Raw genomic sequence first — 20,122 nt, 5'->3', positions numbered from 1 at the left:
TCAGGTCCTGCTGTAATTAACTTATTGAATCATTACAAAAGTCCTGTGACAGACATAGACAACAGACCTGTGGTTGCCAAGGAGGAGGAGGGTGGGGTAGGTATGGATTGGGATTTGGGGATTAGCAGATGCAAACTATTATATAGAGAATAGATAAACAACAAGGTCTTACTGTATAGCACAGGGAACTATATTTATTATCCTGTGATAAACCATAATGGAAAAGAAAATGAAAAAGAATATACATATATATATATACAACGGAATCACTTTGCTGTACAGCAGAAATGAACACATTGTAAATCAACTACACTTCAATAAAATAAGTTAAAAACAAAACAAAAAAACACCACAAAATTCCTGTGACGTATAGAGTATTTGTATCTAACTAGATAAAAGGCTATCACTGTTAATCGCAACATTTCACTGTACCTGATCAGCTTTTCCAGTATTGTTTATACTGTACTCTGAGGTCCATGTGGCCAGCCAGTAGTCTATAGCTACAATGACGGAATGCTTCAAAAGCTTAGAGAAAATCATCAGGAAGAGCAAGAAGAATCCTCCAGAGGTGAGGTACCGCCAACAGGTCTTCCATGGCATTTTAGTCCTCAGCCTCATTACAGTGGACATGTTATCATCCTCATCTTCCTCCTCCTCTTCCTCTGCATACAAAACACTTTTTAAATCTTCTGACAGGCAATGGGAAGATAGAATTTGTATTATCCACCCTCTACACACAAACCTCCATCAAATTTATAGAAATACAAATATTAGTCTTAGAAATTGAAAATGCTTTTAGCAGGGAAAAACTTCATTTAAAAAGTAGATGAGTTAAAAAAAAAAAAAAAGTAGATGAGTGCCTATCAACAGATGAATGGATAAAGAAGATGTGGTGTATATATACAATGCAATAATTCTCAGCCATGAAAAAGATGAAATGTTGCCATATGTGACGACACGGATGGATCTTGATGAGGGTATTATGCTAAGTGAAACAAGTCAGACAGATAAAGACAAATACTGTACAATTTCACTCATATGTATAATTTTAAAAAGAACCAAAAAAACCAAAATAAATGAACAACTCAAACCACACAAAAACACACATGGATACAGAGAACAGAGTAGTGGTTACCAGAAGAGAAAGGGGCGGGGGAGGGGGATGGAATGGGTAAAGGGGATCAACTGTTTTGGTGGTGAGCATGCTGTAGGGTCTACAGAAGTAGAAATATAATGTTGTACACATGAAACTTACATAATGTTATAAACCAATGTCACCTCAATAAAAAATAAGTTAAAAAATATGTGAAAATGAATAAATAAATGAAAGAATGAGTGAATGAAAAAATAAACATAAAATCTATGTCTGGATGAGTTAATTTGCTGATTTATTACACATCAAACTAACTAGAAATATAGACTAGAAGTTCACTAAGTTATTGAAGGAACGGTGTTGCCAAGAACACTACATGACAGGCCTGCAAATATTTATAATTTTTTGAACTCTGCATTTCTGAATTTGTAAAACTGCACCAGGAGGAGACAGTCTCTGAAATTTGTGCATAGCTCAAGAGGGAATAATCCATTATCTCTATGGCTAGTTTTAAATGTGGTCATGGAGGAGCATGGGCAAAAAGAAACCTTCCAGAAGGCAAAGCCAGGGGACAGAGGACAATGTGCAGGGATGTCCTCTCAGCTCTTTAAGCCACCTGGAAACTTCTAGATGGTTATCTTAAGAACATACTCCATTACAAGGACAGGGAATTTTGGTATTTCCTGAGCAGCAAAATTTGATCATTCGTATGGTCTAGTGACTGTTGTGGATTTCCCATTCTTTCTTTTCCCAAAGGCAGTTTTCACTGCAGTCATCCTGTATGTACTCCACTACCGTATAGTGAGCAGGCTGTGGGTAGGAACGATAGATAATTTGGTTTATAGGTTATCAGACAACAGAGATCTAAGTGTGGATATGATGGGAAGACTGAGCATCACCAAGGATCCTAATATTTAAGCTGGATACAAAAAATGAACAGGTCTCAGATAGTCTACCCTTTGGTAAGGATGGGTCCAATGTGTGAGAACAGGATTCAAAATTTGCATGATTAAAGGGGTAGACACTTGCAGACTGTGTTTCCTCAATATCTATTCTCTGTTTCCATATTAACTGAAATTTCAGCTTGCCTATAGCTGCCCAGTTAAGACAGCATTTCTTCACTTCCCCAGAACCTAATCTGTCCAGATGATGAACTGGCCAATGTTTAGCAGTAGAAAAAAATATGGGCAGCTACTTTCTTTTTTCCCTTCCTGGTGGCTTGAACAGACATACTGACAGCACCAGGAGGAGCAATCTACTAGGTAATATGCACCATACTGGACTCTTTGATATAAATTATTTCCTTCTACTCTGTAAGAAAAGTATTATTATCTTATTTTATACCTGACGAAATGGATTAACACAGCAAGCCCAGGGCAGAGTCAGCCTCTCAAATGCTATATTCACTACTGAAATACTGGAGAGAGTAAATGCAATTCTAGAGGCTGTCTGTTTACAGCACCAGACATTCTTTTTGTTTGTTTGTTTGTTTTTGCTTTTGCTTTTGTGGCCATGGCATGTGGCTTGCTGGATCTTAGCTCCCTGACCAGGGATTGAATTCCAGGGCCATGGCAGTGAAAGCGCTGAGTCCTAACCACCTGACCGCCAGAGAAGTCCCCAAACATTCTTCTAAAACTTTCTTAGGGGAGACCTTCAAGATGGCGGAGGAGTAAGACATGGAGATCACCTTCCTCCTCACAAATACATCAGAAATACATCTACATGTGGAACAGCTCCTGCAGAACACCCACTGAACGCTGGCAGAAGACCTCAGACTTCCCGAAAGGCAAGAAAATCCCCACGTACCTGGGTAGGGCAAAAGAAAAAACAGAGACAAGAGAATAGGGACGGGACCTGCACCTCTGGGAGGGAACTGAGAAGGAGGAAAGGTTTCCACATACTAGGAACCCTTTCACTGGCGGAGACAGGATGTGGGGAGTAGAAGCTTCGGAGCCACGGAGGAGAGCGCAGCAACAGGGGTGCGGAGGGCAAAGCGGAGAGATTCCCACACAGAGGATCGGTGCCGACCGGCACTCACCAGCCCGAGAGGCTGGTCTGCTCACCCACCAGGGCGGGTGGGGGCTGGGAGCTGAGGCTCTGGCTGTGGAGGTCAGATCCCAGGGAGAGGACTGGGGTGGCTGCATGAACACAGCCTGAAGGGGGCTAGTACGCCACGGCTAGCCAGGAGGGAGTCCTAGGAAAAGCCTGGACCTGCCTAAGAGTCAAGAGACCATTGTTTCGGGGTGCACAAGGAGAGGGGATTCAGAGCACCGCCTAAATGAGCTCCAGAGACAGGCGTGAGCCACGGCTATCAGCTCGGACACCAGAGGTGGGCATGAAATGCTAACGCTGCTGCTGCAGCCACCAAGAATACTGTGTGCAAGCACAGGTCACTATCCACACACCCCTCCCACCGGAAGCCTGTGCAGCCCGCCACTGCCAGGGTCCCTTGATCCAGGGACAACTTCCCTGGGAGAACACACAGTGCGCCTCAGGCTGTTACAAAGTCACGCTGGCCTCTGCCGCTGCTGGCTCGGCCCCGCATTCCAATTATAACTACTGTACCCTTCCCTCCCTCCGGCCTGAGTGAGCCAGAGCTCCCTAATCAGCCACCGGCTTAACCCTGTCCTGTCTGGGTGGGGAACAGATGCCTGAGGGTGACCTACATGCAGAGGTGGGGCCAAAACCAAAGCTGAACCCTGGGAGCTGTGCAAACAAAGAAGAGAAAGGGAAATCTCTCCCAGCAGCCTCAGGAGCAGCGGATTAAATCTCCACAATCAACTTGATGTACCTGCATCTGTGGAACACCTGAATAGACAACGAATCATCCCAAAATTGAGGTGGTGGATGTTGCAGCAACTGTAGACTTGGGGTTTGCTGTCTGCAACTGACTAGTTACTGATCTTTATGCTTATCTTAGTATAGTTTTTAGCGCTTATTATCATTGGTGGATTTGTTTATTGGTTTGGTTGCCGTCTTCTTTTTTTAAATTACTTTTTTATTTTAATAATTTTTTAAAACTTTAATTGTTTTATATTTTTCTTTCTTTTTTTCTCCCTTTTCTTCTGAGCTGTGTGGTTGACAGGGTCTTTGTGATCTGGCCTGATGTCAGGCCTGAGTCTCTGAGGTAGGAGAGCCGAAATCAGAACATTGGACTACCAGAGACCTCTAGGCCCCACGTAATATCAATCAGTGAGAGCTCTCTAAGAGGTCTCTGTCTCAATGCTGAGACCCAGCTCCACCCAATGGCCAGCAAGCTCCAGTGCTGGACATCCCATGCCAAACAACTAAGCAAGACAGGAACACAACCCCACCCATTAGCAGAGAGGCTGCCTAAAATCATAACAAGTCCACAGACACCCCAAAACACACCACCAGACGTGGACCTGACCACCAGAAAGACAAGATCCAGACCCACCGACCAGAAGACAGGCACCAGTCCCCTCCACCGGGAAGCCTACACAAACCACTGAACCAACATTACCCACTGGGGGCAGACACCAAAAACAACAGGAACTACAAACCTGCAGCCTGTGTTAACCCTAAACACAGTAAGTTAAGCAAAATGGGAAGCCAGAAATATGCAGCAGATGAAGGAGCAAGGTAAAAACCCACCAGACCAAACAAACGAAGAGGAAATAGGTACTCTACCCCCCAAAAAATTCAGAGTAATGACAGTAAAGATGATCCAGAATCTTGGAAAAAGAATGAAGAAAATACAAGAAATATTTAACAAGGACCTAGAAGAACTAAAGAGCAAACAAACAATGATGAACAACACAGTAAATGAAATTAGAAATTCTCTAGAAGGGATCAATAGCAGAATAATTGATAAGTGATCTGGAAGATAAAATAGTGGAAATAACTATCACAGAGCAGAATAAAGAAAAAAGGATGAAAAGAATTGAGGACAGTCTCAGAGACCTCTGGGACAACATTAAATGTACCAACATTCGAATTATAGGGGTCCCAAAAGAAGAAGAGAAAAAGAAAGCGTCTGAGAAAATATTTGAAGAGATTATAGGTGAAAACTTCCCTAACATGGGAAAGGAAATAGTCAGTCAAGTCCAGGAAGTGCAGAGAGTCCCATACAGGATAAATCTAAGGAGAAACATGCCAACAACTATTAATCAAACTACCAAAAATTAAACACAAAGAAAAAATATAAAAAGCAGCAAGGGAAAAACAACAAATAACATACAAGGGAATCCCCATAAGGTTAACAGCTGATCATTCAGCAGAAACTCTGAAAGCCAGAAGGGAGTGGCAGGACATATTTAAAGTGATGAAAGGGAAAAACCTACAACCAAGATTACTCTACCCAGAAAGGATCTCATTCATATTTGACAGAAAAATTTAAACCTTTACAGACAAGCAAAGGCTAAGAGAATTCAGCACCATCAAACCAGCTTTACCACAAATGCTAAAGGAACTTCTCTAGGCAGGAAACATGAGAGAAGGAAAAGACCTACAATAACAAACACCAAACAATTAAGAAAATGTGAATAGGAACATACATATCGATAACTACCTTAAATGTAAATGGATTAAATGCTCCAACCAGAAGACATAGACTGGCTGAATGGATACAAAAACAAGACCCATATATATGCTGCCTACAAGAGAACCACTTCAGACCTAGGGACACAACAGACTGAAAGTGAGGGGATGGAAAAAGATATTCCCTGCAAATGGAAATCAAAAGAAGGCTGAAGTAGCAATTCTCATATCAGACAAAATAGACTTTAAAATAAAGACTATTACAAGAGACAAAGAAGGACACTACATAATGATCAAGGGATCAATCCAAGAAGAAGATATAACAATTGTAAATATTTATGCACCCAAGATAGGAGCACCTCAATACATAAGGCAAGTGCTAATAGCCATAAAAGGGGAAATCGACAGTAACACAATGATAGTAGGGGACTTTAACACCCCACTTTCACCAATGGACAGATCAACCAAAATGAAAGTAAATAAGGAAACACAAGCTTTAAATGATATTAAACAAGATGGACATAACATATTTATAGGATATTCCATCCAACAACAACAGAATACACTTTCTTCTCAAGTGCTCATGGAACATTATCCAGGATAGATCATACCTTGGGTCACAAATCAAGCCTTGGTAAACTTAAGAAAATCGAAATTGTATCAAGTATCTTTTCTGACCACAGTGCTATGAGACTAGATATCAATTACAGGAAAAAAACTGTAAAAAATACAAACAAATGGAGGCTAAACAATACACTACTAAATAACCAAGAGATCACTGAAGAAGTCAAAGAGGAAATCAAAACACTACGACCCCAAACATTTGGAATGCAGCAAAAGCAGTTCTAAACGGGAAGTTTATAGCAATACCATCCTACCTCAAGAAACAAGAAATATCTCAAATGAACAACCTAACCTTACACATAAAGCAATCAGAGAAAGAAGAACAAAAAATCCCCAAAGTTAGCAGAAGGAAAGAAATCATAAAGATCAGAGCAGAAATAAAGGAAAAAGAAATGAAGGAAACAATAGCAAAGATCAATAAAACTAAAAGCAGGTTCTTTGAGAAGATGAACAAATTTGATAAACCACTAGCCAGACTCATCAAGAAAAAAAGGGAGAAGACTCAAATCAACTGAATTAGAAATGAAAAAGGAGAAGTAACAACTGACACTGCAGAAATACAAAGAATCATGAGAGATTACTACAAGCAACTCTATGCCAATAAAATGGACAATCTGGAAGAAATGGACAAATTCTTAGAAAAGCACAACCTTCTGAGACTGAACCAGGAAGAAATAGAAAATATAAACAGACAAATCACAAGCACTGAAATTGAAACTATGATTAAAAATCTTCCAAGAAACAAAAGCTCAGGACCAGATGGCTTCACAGGCGAATTCTATCAAACATTTAGAGAAGAGCTAACACCTATCCTTCTCAAACTCTCCCAAAATATAGCAGAAGGAGGAACACTCCCAAACTCATTCTACCTGGTCACCATCACCCTGATACCAAAACCAGACAAAGATATCAAAATAAAGAAAACTACAGACCAATATCACTGGTGAACACAGATGCAAAAATCCTCAACAAAATGCTAGCAAACAGAATCCAACAGCATATTAAAAGGATCATACACCATGATCAAGTGTGGTTTATCCCAGGAAAGCAAGGATTCTTCAATATACGCAAATCAATCAATGTGATACACCATATTAACAAACTGAAGGATAAAAACCATATGATAATCTCAATAGATGCAGAAAAAGCTTTCGACAAAATTCAACACCCAACTATGGTAAAAGCTCTCCAGAAAGTACGCATCGAGGAAACTTACGTCAACATAATAAAGGCCATATATGACAAACCCACAGCCAACATCGTTCTCAATGGTGAAAAACGGAAACCATTTACACTAAGATCAGGAAGAAGACAAGGTTGTCCACTCTCACCACTATTATTCAACATAGTGTTGGAAGTTTTAGCTACAGCAATCAGAGAAGAAAAAGAAATAAAAGGAATCCAAATTGGAAAAGAAGTAAAATTGTCATTGTTTGCAGATGACATGATACTATACATACAGAATCCTAAAGATGCTACCATAAAACTACTAGAGCTAATCAATGAATTTGGTAAAGTGGCAGGATACAAAATTAATGCACAGAAATCTCTTGCATTTCTATACACTAATGATGAAAAATCTGAAAGAGAAATTAAGGAAACACTCCCATTTATGACTGCAACAGAAAGAATAAAATACCTAGGAATAAACTACCTAGGGAGACAAAAGACCTGTATGCAGAAAACAATGACACTGATGAAAGAAACCAAAGATGATACAAACAGATAGAGAGACATACCATGTTCTTCGATTGGAAGAATGAACATTGTGAAAATGACTATACTTCCTAAAGCAATCTACAGATTCAATGCAATCTCTATCAAACTACCAATGTAATTTTTCAGAGAACTAGAACAAAAAACTTCACAACTTGTAGGGAAACACAAAAGACCCCGAGCAGCCAAAGCAATCTTGAGAAAGAAAAATGGAGCTGGAGGAATCATGCTCCTGGACTTCAGACTATACTACAAAGCTACAGTAATCAAGACAGTATGGTACTGCCAAAAAACAGAAATATAGATCAGTGGAACAGGATAGAATGCCCAGAGATAAACCCACACACATATGGTCACCTTATCTTTGATAAAGGAGGCAAGAATATACAATGGAGAAAAGACAGCCTCTTCAATAAGTTGTGCTGGGAAAACTGGACAGCTACATGTGAAAGAATGAAATTAGAACACTCCCTAACACCATACACAAAAATAAACTCAAAATGGATTAAAGACCTAAATGTAAGGCCAGACACTATAAAACTCTTAGAGGAAAACATAGGCAGAACACTCTTTGACATAAAACAGCAAGATCCTTTTTGACCCAGCTCCTAGAGAAATGCAAATAAAATCAAAAATAAACAAATGGGACCTAAGGAAACTTAAAACCTTTTGCACAGCAAAGGAAACCATAAACAAGATGAAAAGACAACCCTCAGAATGGGAGAAAGTATTTGCAAATGAAGCAACTGACAAAGGATTAATCTCCAAAATATACAAGCAGCTCACTCAGCTCAATATCAAAAAAACAAACAACTCAACCCAAAAATGGGCAGAAGACCTAAATAGACATTTCTCCAAAGAAGATATACAGATTGCCAACAAACACATGAAAGGATGCTCAACATCACTAATCATTAGAGAAATGCAAATCAAAACTACAATGAGGTATCACCTCACACCAGTCAGAATGGCCATCATCAAAAAATCTACAAACAATAAATGCTGGAGAGGGTGTGGAGAAAAGGGAACCCTCTTGCACTGTTGGTAGGAATGTAAATTAATACAACCATTATGGAGAACAGTATGGAGGGGCTTAGAAAACTAAAAATAGAACTACCATACGACCCAGCAATCCCACTACTGGGCATATACCCTGAGAAAACCATAATTCAAAAAGAGTCATGTACCACAATACTCATTACAGCACTATTTACAATAGCCAGGACATGGAACCAACCTAAGTGTCCATCGATAGATGAATAGATTAAGAAGATGTGGCACAAATATACAATGGAATATTACTCAGCCATAAAAGGAAAAGAAATTGAGTTATTTGTGGTGAGGTGGATGGACCTAGAGTCTGTCATACAGAGTGAATTAAGTCAGAAAGAGAAAAACAAATACCATATGCTAACACATATATATGGAATCTAAAAAAAAAGAAAGAAAAAATGGTTCTGATGAACCATTCTTTAGGCAGACTTAGAGAATGGACTTGAGGACATGGGGAGGGGGAATGGTAAGCTGGGATGAATTGGCAGAGTATCACTGAAATATATATACACTACCAAATATAAAATAGATAGCTAGTGGGAAGCAGCTGCATCGTATGGGGAGATCAGCTCAGTGCTTTATGACCACCAGCTCAGTGCTTTGTGACCACCAGCTCAGTGCTTTGTGACCACCTAGATGGATAGGGAGGTTGGGAGGGAGATGCAAGAGGGAGGGGATATGGGGATATATGTACACATATAGCTGATTCACTTTGTTATACAGCAGAAACTAACACAACATTGTAAAGCAATTATACTCCAATAAAGATGTTTAAAAAAATTCTTAAATCTAAGAAACTGGAGTACAAAATTCATTTATTCATTCATTTATTTATTTACTTAATGAGTATTTATTATTATTTTTTTTCGGTACACGGGCCTCTCACTGTTGTGGCCTCTCCCGTTGTGGAGCACAGGCTCCGGATGCGCAGGCTCAGCGGCCGTGGCTCACGGGCCCAGCCGCTCCGCGGCATGTGGGATCCTCCTGGACCGGGGCACGAACCCGTGTCCCCTGCATTGGCAGGCGGACTCTCAACCACTGCGCCACCAGGGAAGCCCAATGAGTATTTATTGAAACACAATAATTATCATATGATGAGTAAAGATAACATATTTTGGTGTCCTTCAGTTTGAAATTATAATTTTCTCTTTCTTAATTGGCTTGTAGAAATGTGGTCTTCAGCAAAAACCATGTTGGAAAAATGAAGTATAGTGCATTTACTCTATGGACCTAAGTGTGGTTTATCTTACAAACTTCTTGGCAACAAATGTCAAAGTCATGTAACTATTTCAGCTTATTCCTCAAATTTCCCATAAACCTTTTCTCCCTGCTATACCTTACTAGATCCAGAAAACTGAAACATAACAAACAGCTTTCTCATCCTCTTAGTCTTCATTGCTGTGTTATCGTGAAAACCCCGTAAGAACTTACTGACTCAGGTATAAGTCTTTCAAAGCAGTATTTTCTCCATATTCCCCATTTATTGTTTATTTCCAAAGGACATTTTATTATACTACACCTTTCCAATTTATCTGAACAGTGGTCTAGACCTGCTGTCCTGTCAGCTCTCTCTCACGCACAACACAGAAATACTAAGACACACTGTGGGAAGTCGCTCAAGATGCTTGTTGGTTGATTGCATACACCTTTCCTTCACTCCTACTCTTTCCATTTCAGTTTTATGTATTTGATTTGGCCTTTCCACCTGCTGCAAAGTGGCTAGTCATTCCTCACTGACATATTCACACATCATTTGCTAAAGCACGACCCTCACATCCTATTACCCGTTTGAATGTGTCAGACATAAAAAAAGGTCTACCTTCGTCTTCATCCTCCAGTTGTGCTTTTGCCTCTCTTGAATACATGGCTCTTCGGAGCGTTTTCCTCTCTAAAGTTGTTTGGTCAGCTTCCATATCCTACAGAAAACACTGTGCTATCATTCAGGGAACTCACAGCCACAGTCAAGTTCTACTTATCAATCAGTGATCCACACGTACGAAGAACCAATCCTTAGTTACCTTTCTGGGTCTTGGGCTCTGTTCACGCTACAGATGGATGGGCAACTCCTGTCATAGGAGTAATGCCTGAGGTTTGTGAAAAATGTCTCAGAGCTCAGAGGTGTAGGGCGGTAAGAAGCCAGGAAAAGTAGTAAAAACGTGATGGAGCTGACCCCAGGGGCAGGGGGACACCTCCCCTAGCCTTAAAGCCTGGATCCACCATTGCTCTTTTATGTCACTTTCACGTACTCCTGTAATTTTTCTAACTAAAGTCATCTATGTTAACAAATATCTTCTTTGAAAAATGCATGTGTTTCTGGATTGGTTAAAGCACTATCAGTCATTCACTAATATTATGAATTATTAAATCGAGATGAATTTCTGACTGAGCATCTCACTAAGGGAACGGCACAAAAGAAAGGGACTTCAATAGAGATTGAAGGAAGGTGGGTAATTTTGCGGTACGCGGGCCTCTCCTGTTGCGGAGCACAGGCTCCAGAAGCGTAGGCTCAGCGGCCATGGCTCACGGGCCCAGCCGCTCCGCGGCATGTGGGATCTTCCCTGACCGGGGCACGAACCCACGTCCCCTGCATCGGCAGGCAGACTCTCAACCACTGCGCCACCAGGGAAGCCCAGAAGGTGGGTAATTTTTAAGCAAATTGGAAAGGAGGGTATTCAGCTGCCTAGCAGTTTAGGAGAAAGCCCTGGGAAGGAAAGATAAGCAGAAAGAAGAGAAAAATGGCAAAAACAAACTTTGCAAATTTTTAAGCGTTGCTCCTGACTTGTCTTGTGCTGAGAAAGGGAAAAGCATTTTGTTTTCTCCAGTTCTCTGCTTCCAACACTCCACCCCCTTGGCTTCGTAACTGGACTAGTAGCATCAGTTCAGTTACACTGTGGGTTAAATCAGCTTCTGCAGGACAGTCTGGGAAACTAACCATCTCCCTGTTTCTGTGGGGAAATGCATTCTGAGCTCCAAATAACTGAGCCACAGACTTTTCGAATCTATGGTAATTTGAGAGCTTCCTGTACATGCTGACATAAAAAAAAAAAATCACAGTTGTGACACTGATAAACCAGTAATTCTTTGGTGATCAGTCTCTAGATAGTGGTCCTGTTTTGTTTTTGTTTGTTTGGCCTCATATAACATGTGTGATTTAAGAGACTTGCTATTCTAGAAGGCTCTGTCGCTTCCAAGTTCTCGAATTAAAAAAAAAGTAAAAGCGAAAGTGTCTCTTGAATAGTATTTTTTCAGAGACAATTTTACATTAGCTTTCTTTCTGAATTTTATTTTACTATACATCAGGTTCTTATTAGTTATCTATTTTATACATATTAGTGTACATATGTCAATCCCAATCTCCCAATTCATCACATTTACATTAGCTTTTAATTGTGCCTAACGATATGAAAACCAACGCTTGTACATGAGAGTAAATAAAACCCCAAAGTAAAAAGGACCTAATCCTTTGTGTATAGTGTAACGAAATGAAATAAACCTGTTCATGAAAAAACAGAAGATCTGGTTCTTGTTCAACTCGCCAATCTGTGTGAACAAAAGATTTAACATCTTGGGGACTTTAATCTTTAGTCATTTTTCTTATGAGTAAATGCTCATATTAAGCTCATTTGAGGTTAAATATTTTAAATTGTGTTGATATCTGGATTAAGTAAATACAAATTTAGTTTCATTCATCCAATAAATATTTACTGGATGCCTGTGAAGGGTCAGGTCAAGGTGAGGGTTGGAGGCTGGGGGAAGAAATGTCCAAAGATGCTACTTTATTTTGCTTAATAACATTATGAAGACAATGGGTGATGCCATCCAAGATAGACTTTTTAATAATGTTTAAATCAGCTAAAAGTGTTATAAACTTCTCCTTTTCATAGCTGCCATTTCTATCCTTTTAACATATTTTTTCTCCCTTATCCCTTAACCCTTAAACTGACAGATCTGTCTAAAGCCCTGAGATGGGATGTTTTGTGAGCTCTTTAGTTTCACTCCCTTGTCCACTTGCTTGATCTGCTCTGGCTCTAAGCCAGCCTTTCTCAACCTACTGACATTTTGGGTCAGAAAATTCCTTGTCATGGGGACTGCCCTGTGCACTGTAGAACGTTTAACAGCATCCCTGTCCTCTACCCACTAGATTCCAGTAGCACCTGCTCCACAACTGTGACAACTAAACATGTCTCTAGATGTTGCCAAATGTCCCCAAGAAGACAAAAGTGACCCTGGTTGAGAACCAGTGTCCTAGGCAAACACCCCATCCTGCCACAGAACATATTCAGAAGCTGTTTCTATGAAAACTTCCCCAAGGTGTTGCGGTCTTATTCCTCACCGTGTGACTCTCCCTGGCTTCAGATGAATTTCAGGAGCCTGCCCTTCTCTGGGTGGCAGTAACCTCCCTCCAGCCCCAGGTGAGGATTCTGGGCAGGTGCATGGTTCGTGCTGGCTTCTACTGGCCACTGGTTAACCCCCAACTGGATTTGCCCTTTCCACACCTTAACTTGCTCCATATTTCCCTCAGCTGATTTATAACCCTGTGATGTGTCTTTAATTACAGAGTTAGGCTATCTTGAGTGATCACTTCATTTCTAAACACAATGTAATGGACTTTCTTCCTGGCTTGCTCAATAATCAGTATTACTATAAAATCAAGCCAAGAGCGTACTCTCTCTCTCTCTCTGTGTTTTTCCAGATCTTCTTTCCAAAGTAAACCATAAATGGTCCACTCCTTAAGCTTACATCATTTTCTTTTGTCCCTGGCATCTAGACCACTGAAAAAATGTCATTTGGAACCATCCCAGTAAGTTTACAATCAAGCACTCCACCACATAATTCTTAAGTGGGCTCTTGCCAATTGTACATTGTCATATTTTGATGAATATCCTCATTTCGAAGGTTCTGTGATTTTTCCTAGTCTACTTAAAGACTTTTACATATATCTTTTCTTCCATATTTTGAGAAGTTTGTAGTTTACTTTTGAGATCTTTGGCAAAGCTCCAGAAGACAGAGCAATCCCATGGTTTGTCTGACTTTTAATCTTCCTTTTGCTATTGAAACATAGATCACTTTTTCCTTTATGAAATAATACATTTTAATTTCTTGATTTTTTCAGAAATTTGCTGATATAAGCATTTTCATTTTATAATGCTCATTCCTAGCCAGGACTACTGAATTCTAGACACTTCCTAGTCCCAACTCAAGAGAAAACATTTTGAAAATTTACTAATTCAATTTATAATTCACCTCTCAACCATGAATTCTTCTTTTATCATACTCAATCTGGTTTCCAACTCTGTTATCATTTCATTCAATGTTATACTTACATTATACTGGAATTACATTGGGTAGAGACCTGGGTTCAAATTCAACTGGTACCACTTATTATATGTACTGTACAACTTTAGGCAAATTACTTAGCCTCTCTGAGCCTCAGTTTTCTCATTTGTAAGAGTGAGATCATATTTTCTTTACTAATTTCTGATATTTTTTGCTTATTTTGTGAGAATTAACAGAGATCATGTAAAAAGGCTTTGTGGACTTTAAAAACTATCCAAATATAAAGCTTTATTGTTATTTCCTTCTGATTACCTTCCTTCACCCCCCAACTCTATCCCAGACATGCTTTACCACTATACCCACAGCTCATAGCTCTTCCTTCTTTCAAAACCATCTCAGATTTTGTTTTGCCCACAACCTTCCATTTGTAAATGGTGAATGAAAATACTCTCATATTACAGGTGAGGAAAATAAGACATACCTAAGGAAATATAAGATAAAAGGAGGAAATAGCATGCTTGAGCAAGTAGTTTAAGTTTTAAACACACATATGATTGTAATATGCCTCCAATTCAAATAAAATTCCTCTAAAAGGCTGACAACACGTCATCCGAAAGATATCACTAGAATTTTTTAGTTTCAAAGTAGTCTATCAATTAATGATATATAAATATACAATTATTTCAGATTTCAGGTGAGGACTATTATATCATCAAACATTAAATGGTAATATTTCTCTAAAAGTTTTTTTAGTAATTATGCACTATATTTCTGACTCTTCTGAACTCAACTCTGAACTTCTCTGAACTCTGAGCAATTACCTTTTCTAGTTCTTGATCTTGCCGATTCATAAGTGTTTTCCAGTGTTCATAAAGCTCAACATCTTTGGTTTGAATGTCTTTCAAAGTTCCTTCTCTTAGAACACTTCCATCTTTCATGGCTATGATCTAAGGAAAGCACATATTAGACGAATTGTGACAAAAATCCTTAATTGGCCAAGAGAATTATCTTTATCTCAGAAAGCATTTATATAACTGTAATATAAAAATTAATGAAACTTCTTTTAAACTCTTACCCAGTCAGCATGTGTTAGATATTGTAATTTGTGAGTCACAAGAACAAGTGTCCTCTTGTCATCTTGGAGAAATTTCAAAATCCCTTCCTGCATTAAGTGATCACTCAAGTGAATGTCCAAGGCAGAAAATGGATCATCCTACAACAAGTAAAATGGAGAGATGATGAAAAATTTTTATATTCTCTTTGTAACTAAATCCTCCAGAAAGCAGAAATACAAATAACTAAAGACAAATTATCTCACAAATCCTATTTATAATAAACAGACTCTGAATAACTTTAAATTACAAAAAAAGGTACTAAATTAAAAATGAAGTTTTTATTTTCTCTTTCACTTAAAAACTAATTTAAAAAGTAAGTAACAGTATTCGAAGTAGTTTGAATTCTTATGTATAGAATAGCCAAGTTCAAAAACCAACATTACTCGACAACATATAACAAAACACCAAAACAAAGAATGAAATCATAATTGGAGTTTATCAATTGAATGAAATGATAACTGGAGTTTATCAATAAACTTTATCAATAAAGTTTAAATAATAAAAATAGGTGTAGACTCTAGACCAAGATGGCAACATAGGAGGCTCCTGAATTTCTCTCCTACCATGGACACACCGAATATACAGCTACATATGGAGCAATTCCCTCTGAAAGAAATCCAGAAACTAGTTGAATGATTCTGACACATTAAGCAACTGAGAAAAAACGTCAAAATAAGTAGGAAAGTCTGAGACACACTCTCGCCATAAACTCCACCCCTGAAAAATTCACAAATATGTGGAGATGAAACAACATGCTCCTGAACAACTAATGGGCCAAAGAGGAAATCAAAAGAGGGAATCAAAAACTATCTTGAGATGAATGAAACACAACATATCAAAACTTATGGGATGCAGCAAAAGCAGTTCTAAAAGAATTTTATAGCAATAAATGCCTATATTAAGAAAAAAGAAAGACCTCAAACAAACAACTTAACTTTACACCTCAAAAAACTAGAAAAAAAGAACAAACTAAGCCCAAAGTTAGTAGAAGGAAGGAAATAACAGAGATCAGAGCGGAAATATATAAAATCCAGACTAACAAGACAACAGAAAAGATCAATGAAACTAGGAGCTGATTTTTTACAAAGATAAACAAAATGGATAAACCTTTAGCTAGGTTCACCAAGAAAAAATGAGAGGATTCAAATAAAATTATAAATGAAAAAGGCAATGTTACAATTCATACCACACAAATACAAGGGATCATAAGACTACTATGAAAAATGATATACCTACAGACTGGACACCTAAATGACATGGATAAATTCCTAGAAACAAACACCTACAGAAACTGAATCGTGAAGAATTAGAAAATCTGAACAGACCAATTACTGGTAAGGGAATTGAATCAGTAATCAAAAAACACTGCCCAACAAACAAAAGTCCAGGAACAGATGGCTTCAGTGGTGAATTCAACCAAACATTTAAAGAAGAATTAATACCAATCCTTCTCAAACTTTTCCAGAAAACAGAAGAGGAAAGAACACTTCCAAACTCATTTTACAAAGCTAGCATAAAGACATCACAAGAAAAGAAAATTACAGATCAATGTCTCTGATGAACATAGATGCAAAAATTCTCAACAAAATATTAACAAACTGAATTCAACAGTCAGTAAAATATTCAAACACCATGATCAAGTTGGATTTATTCCAGGGATGCAAGGATGGTTCAACATTTGCAAATCAATGTGATACACCACAATAATAAAATGAAGGATAAAAATCATATGATAAACTCAATAGATGCAGAAAAAGCATTTGTCAAAGTTCAACATTCAATCATGATAAAAATTCTGAATGAAGTAGGTATTGAGGGAACATACCTCAACATAATAAAGGTCATATATGACAAGCCCACAGCTAACATCATACTTAATGGTAAAATGCTGAAAACTGTCCCTCTAAGATCAAGAACAATGCCAACTCTCACTACTTTTATTCAACATAGTACTGGAAGTCCTAGCCAGAGCAATTAGTCAAGAAAAAGAAATAGAAGACATCCAAATGGGAAAGGAAGAAGTAAAACTATCTCTATTTGCAGATGACATTTTTCTATAGAAGATCCTAAAGATTTCACCAAAAAACGAACAGAACTAATGAACGAGGTCAATAAAGTTGCAGGATACAAAATCAATATAGAAAAATCAGTTGCATTTCTATACACTAATAACAAACTATCAGAAAGAGAAATTAGGAAAACAACCCCATTTGTAATTGCATCAAAAAGAATAAAATGTCTAAGGAATAAACTTAATAAACTTAAGAATAAAATGTCTAAGGAATAAGTTTAACCAAGGAGGTAAAAGACCTGTGCACTGAAAACTCTAAGACACTGATGAAAGAAACTGAAGAAAACACAAATAAATGGAAAGATATCTTGTGCTCATGGATTGGAAAAATTAATATTGTTAAACTGTCCATACTACCGAAAATGATCTAGAGGTTCAATGCAATCCCTATCAAAATTCCAATGACATTTTTCACAGAAATGAATCAAACAATTCCAAACTTTGTATAGAACCACAAAAGACTCCTAATATTCAAAGCAATCTTGAGAAAGAATAACAAAGCTGGAGGTATCATACTTTGTGATTTCAAACTGTATTACAAAGCTATCATAAACAAAACATTATCTTATTGGCATAAAAACAGACACATAGATCAATGGAACAGCACAGAGAGCCCAGAAATAAACTCATGCACATATGGTCAATTAATTTACAACAAAGGGGCCAAGAATATACAATGGGGGAAGGATAGTCTCTTTGATAAATGGTGCTGGGAAAACTGGACAGCCACATGTAAGAAAAATGAACTTGGACTACTGTCTTACACCACACATAAAAATCAGCTCAAAATGAATCAAAGACACGAACATAAGACCTGAAACGATAAAACTCCTAGGAGAAAACATAGTGGATAAGCTCCCTGACATTGGTCTTGGCAATGCTTTTGTAAGATTCTGATACCAAAAACAAAAGGAACAAATGCAAAAATAAACAAGTGAGACTACATCAAACTAAAAAGTTTTTGTACAGTAAAGGAAACCATCAACGAAATGAAAAGGCAACTTATGAAATGGGATAAAATATTTGCAAATCATATATATGATAAGTGGTTAATATCCAAAATATATACAGAACTCATACAACTCAATAGCAAAAAGACCCCAACAATCCAATTTAAAAATGGTCAGAGGATCTGAGTAGGTATTTTTCCAAAGAAGACATACAAATGGCTGACAAGTACATGAAAAGATGCTCAATATCATTAATTATCTGGGAAATACAAATCAAACTATGAGATATCACCTCTCATCTGTTAGATAGGCTATTATCAAAAAGACAAGAAATAACCAATGTTGGTGAGAATGTGGAGAAAAGGGAACTCTTGTGCACTGTTGGAAATGTAAATTGGTGCAGCCACCATGGAATAAAAGTATGGAGGTTACTCAAATTTTTAAAAATAGAACTACCATATGATCCAGCAATTCCACTTCTGGGTATTTATTTAAAGGAAATGAAATCATTATCTCAATGTTCATTAAGAACTTCTATGTTCATTATAGCATTATGTACAATAGCCAAGATATGGAAACAACCTAAATGTCCATCAGTGGATGAATGGGTAAAGACAATATGAAATATTACAGATCCATAAAAAGGTAGGAAATTCTGCCATTTGTGATGGCATTATGCCAAGTAAAATAAGTCAAACAGAGAAAAACAGATACTATATGCTTTCACTTATATGTGGAATTCAAAAAAAAAAAAGTGAACTCATAAATTCAGAAAACAAATTGGTGTTTGCCAGAGGTGGTGGGTGCGGGGTTGGGGAAAATGGGTGAAAGTGGTCAAAAGGTACAAACTTCCAGTTGTAAGATAAACATGTCCTCGGGATAGAATGTACAGCACTTCGACTATAGTTAATAATACTGTATTGCATATTTGAAAGTAGTTAACAGAGTAGATCTCTGACACTGGGCAATTTTTCAAACTCAGTCACTTCATCTGTAAAATGGGGATAATAAAAAGACCTGTCAGAGAGCATATAGGTTTGCTGCAAAGATCAAATAATGTTGTAAAAGTCTCTGTAAAATATTTTTAAAGCGTTATTTTATTATTATTTTCTTATAAATAAAGCTGTGGTGATTAGCTGTGCTAAACCCTTTAAAGCACCATAGTGAGAATTTAGTGACTTCCAGGAATCTCTTAACGAGGAAGAGTGCAGTGGTTAAGGACACAGGCTATGGAATTAGATCACCTGGGTCTGTATCCTTGCTTCACTATACTATCTGTGTGACCTTGGGTAAACTATCCCCCAAAGCCTCAACATTATCATTGCATAAGTAAAGGTAACATTAATAATAACAATGTCAAACCTAATAGGGTTATTGTGAGGATGAAGTGAGTTCATGTACCTAAAGTATTTAGAATAATGACTAGGTCATAAAAAGCCCTTAATAATGATTGCTATCATGTATATGGTTTCATTATGTGTCATCATGGCTTCATTATGTGGCATCTTGGTGTTGCAGTAAAATGTAACCTTTTATATAACTTAATAATAATCTAGATTTGATGGATTGCTGATCATTTCTCACGATTCAGTTTGTGTATTAACATTCTGGGGAGATACTTTCTTTAAAGAGTGCAAGACAATTTGACAAATGGCCAAATCAGTGAATGGTCAATTCTTCATTTTCAGTAATATATAATTTATTTTTATATACATATATACAG

At 37.8% G+C, this 20,122-nt stretch overlaps 1 protein-coding gene across 13 annotated transcripts in view; it reads right to left on the bottom strand.

Moving 5' to 3' along the window:
• The window catches only part of ABCC9 (ATP binding cassette subfamily C member 9), a 150,544-nt gene that overhangs the window by 47,671 nt on the left and 82,751 nt on the right, over nt 1-20,122 (bottom strand). For all 13 annotated transcript variants that reach the window (XR_004351753.1, XR_004351752.1, XM_032645442.1 and 10 more), the window contains 4 exons: nt 15,339-15,476; nt 15,085-15,210; nt 10,806-10,902; nt 433-662 (listed from right to left, as the gene is read on the bottom strand). Coding sequence is in view for 11 of the 13 variants with exons in the window: in XM_032645442.1 (XP_032501333.1) it covers nt 433-662; nt 10,806-10,902; nt 15,085-15,210; nt 15,339-15,476 (591 nt within the window). In the remaining 2 variants the exon portion in view is untranslated. The remainder of the gene's footprint in view (nt 1-432; nt 663-10,805; nt 10,903-15,084; nt 15,211-15,338; nt 15,477-20,122) is intronic.

Source organism: Phocoena sinus, chromosome 10, assembly GCF_008692025.1.
Source record: "Phocoena sinus isolate mPhoSin1 chromosome 10, mPhoSin1.pri, whole genome shotgun sequence".
Classification (NCBI taxonomy): domain Eukaryota; kingdom Metazoa; phylum Chordata; class Mammalia; order Artiodactyla; family Phocoenidae; genus Phocoena; species Phocoena sinus.
The sequence above is the reverse complement of the archived record's forward strand: the minus strand, read 5'-3'. Positions and strand labels throughout refer to the sequence as shown.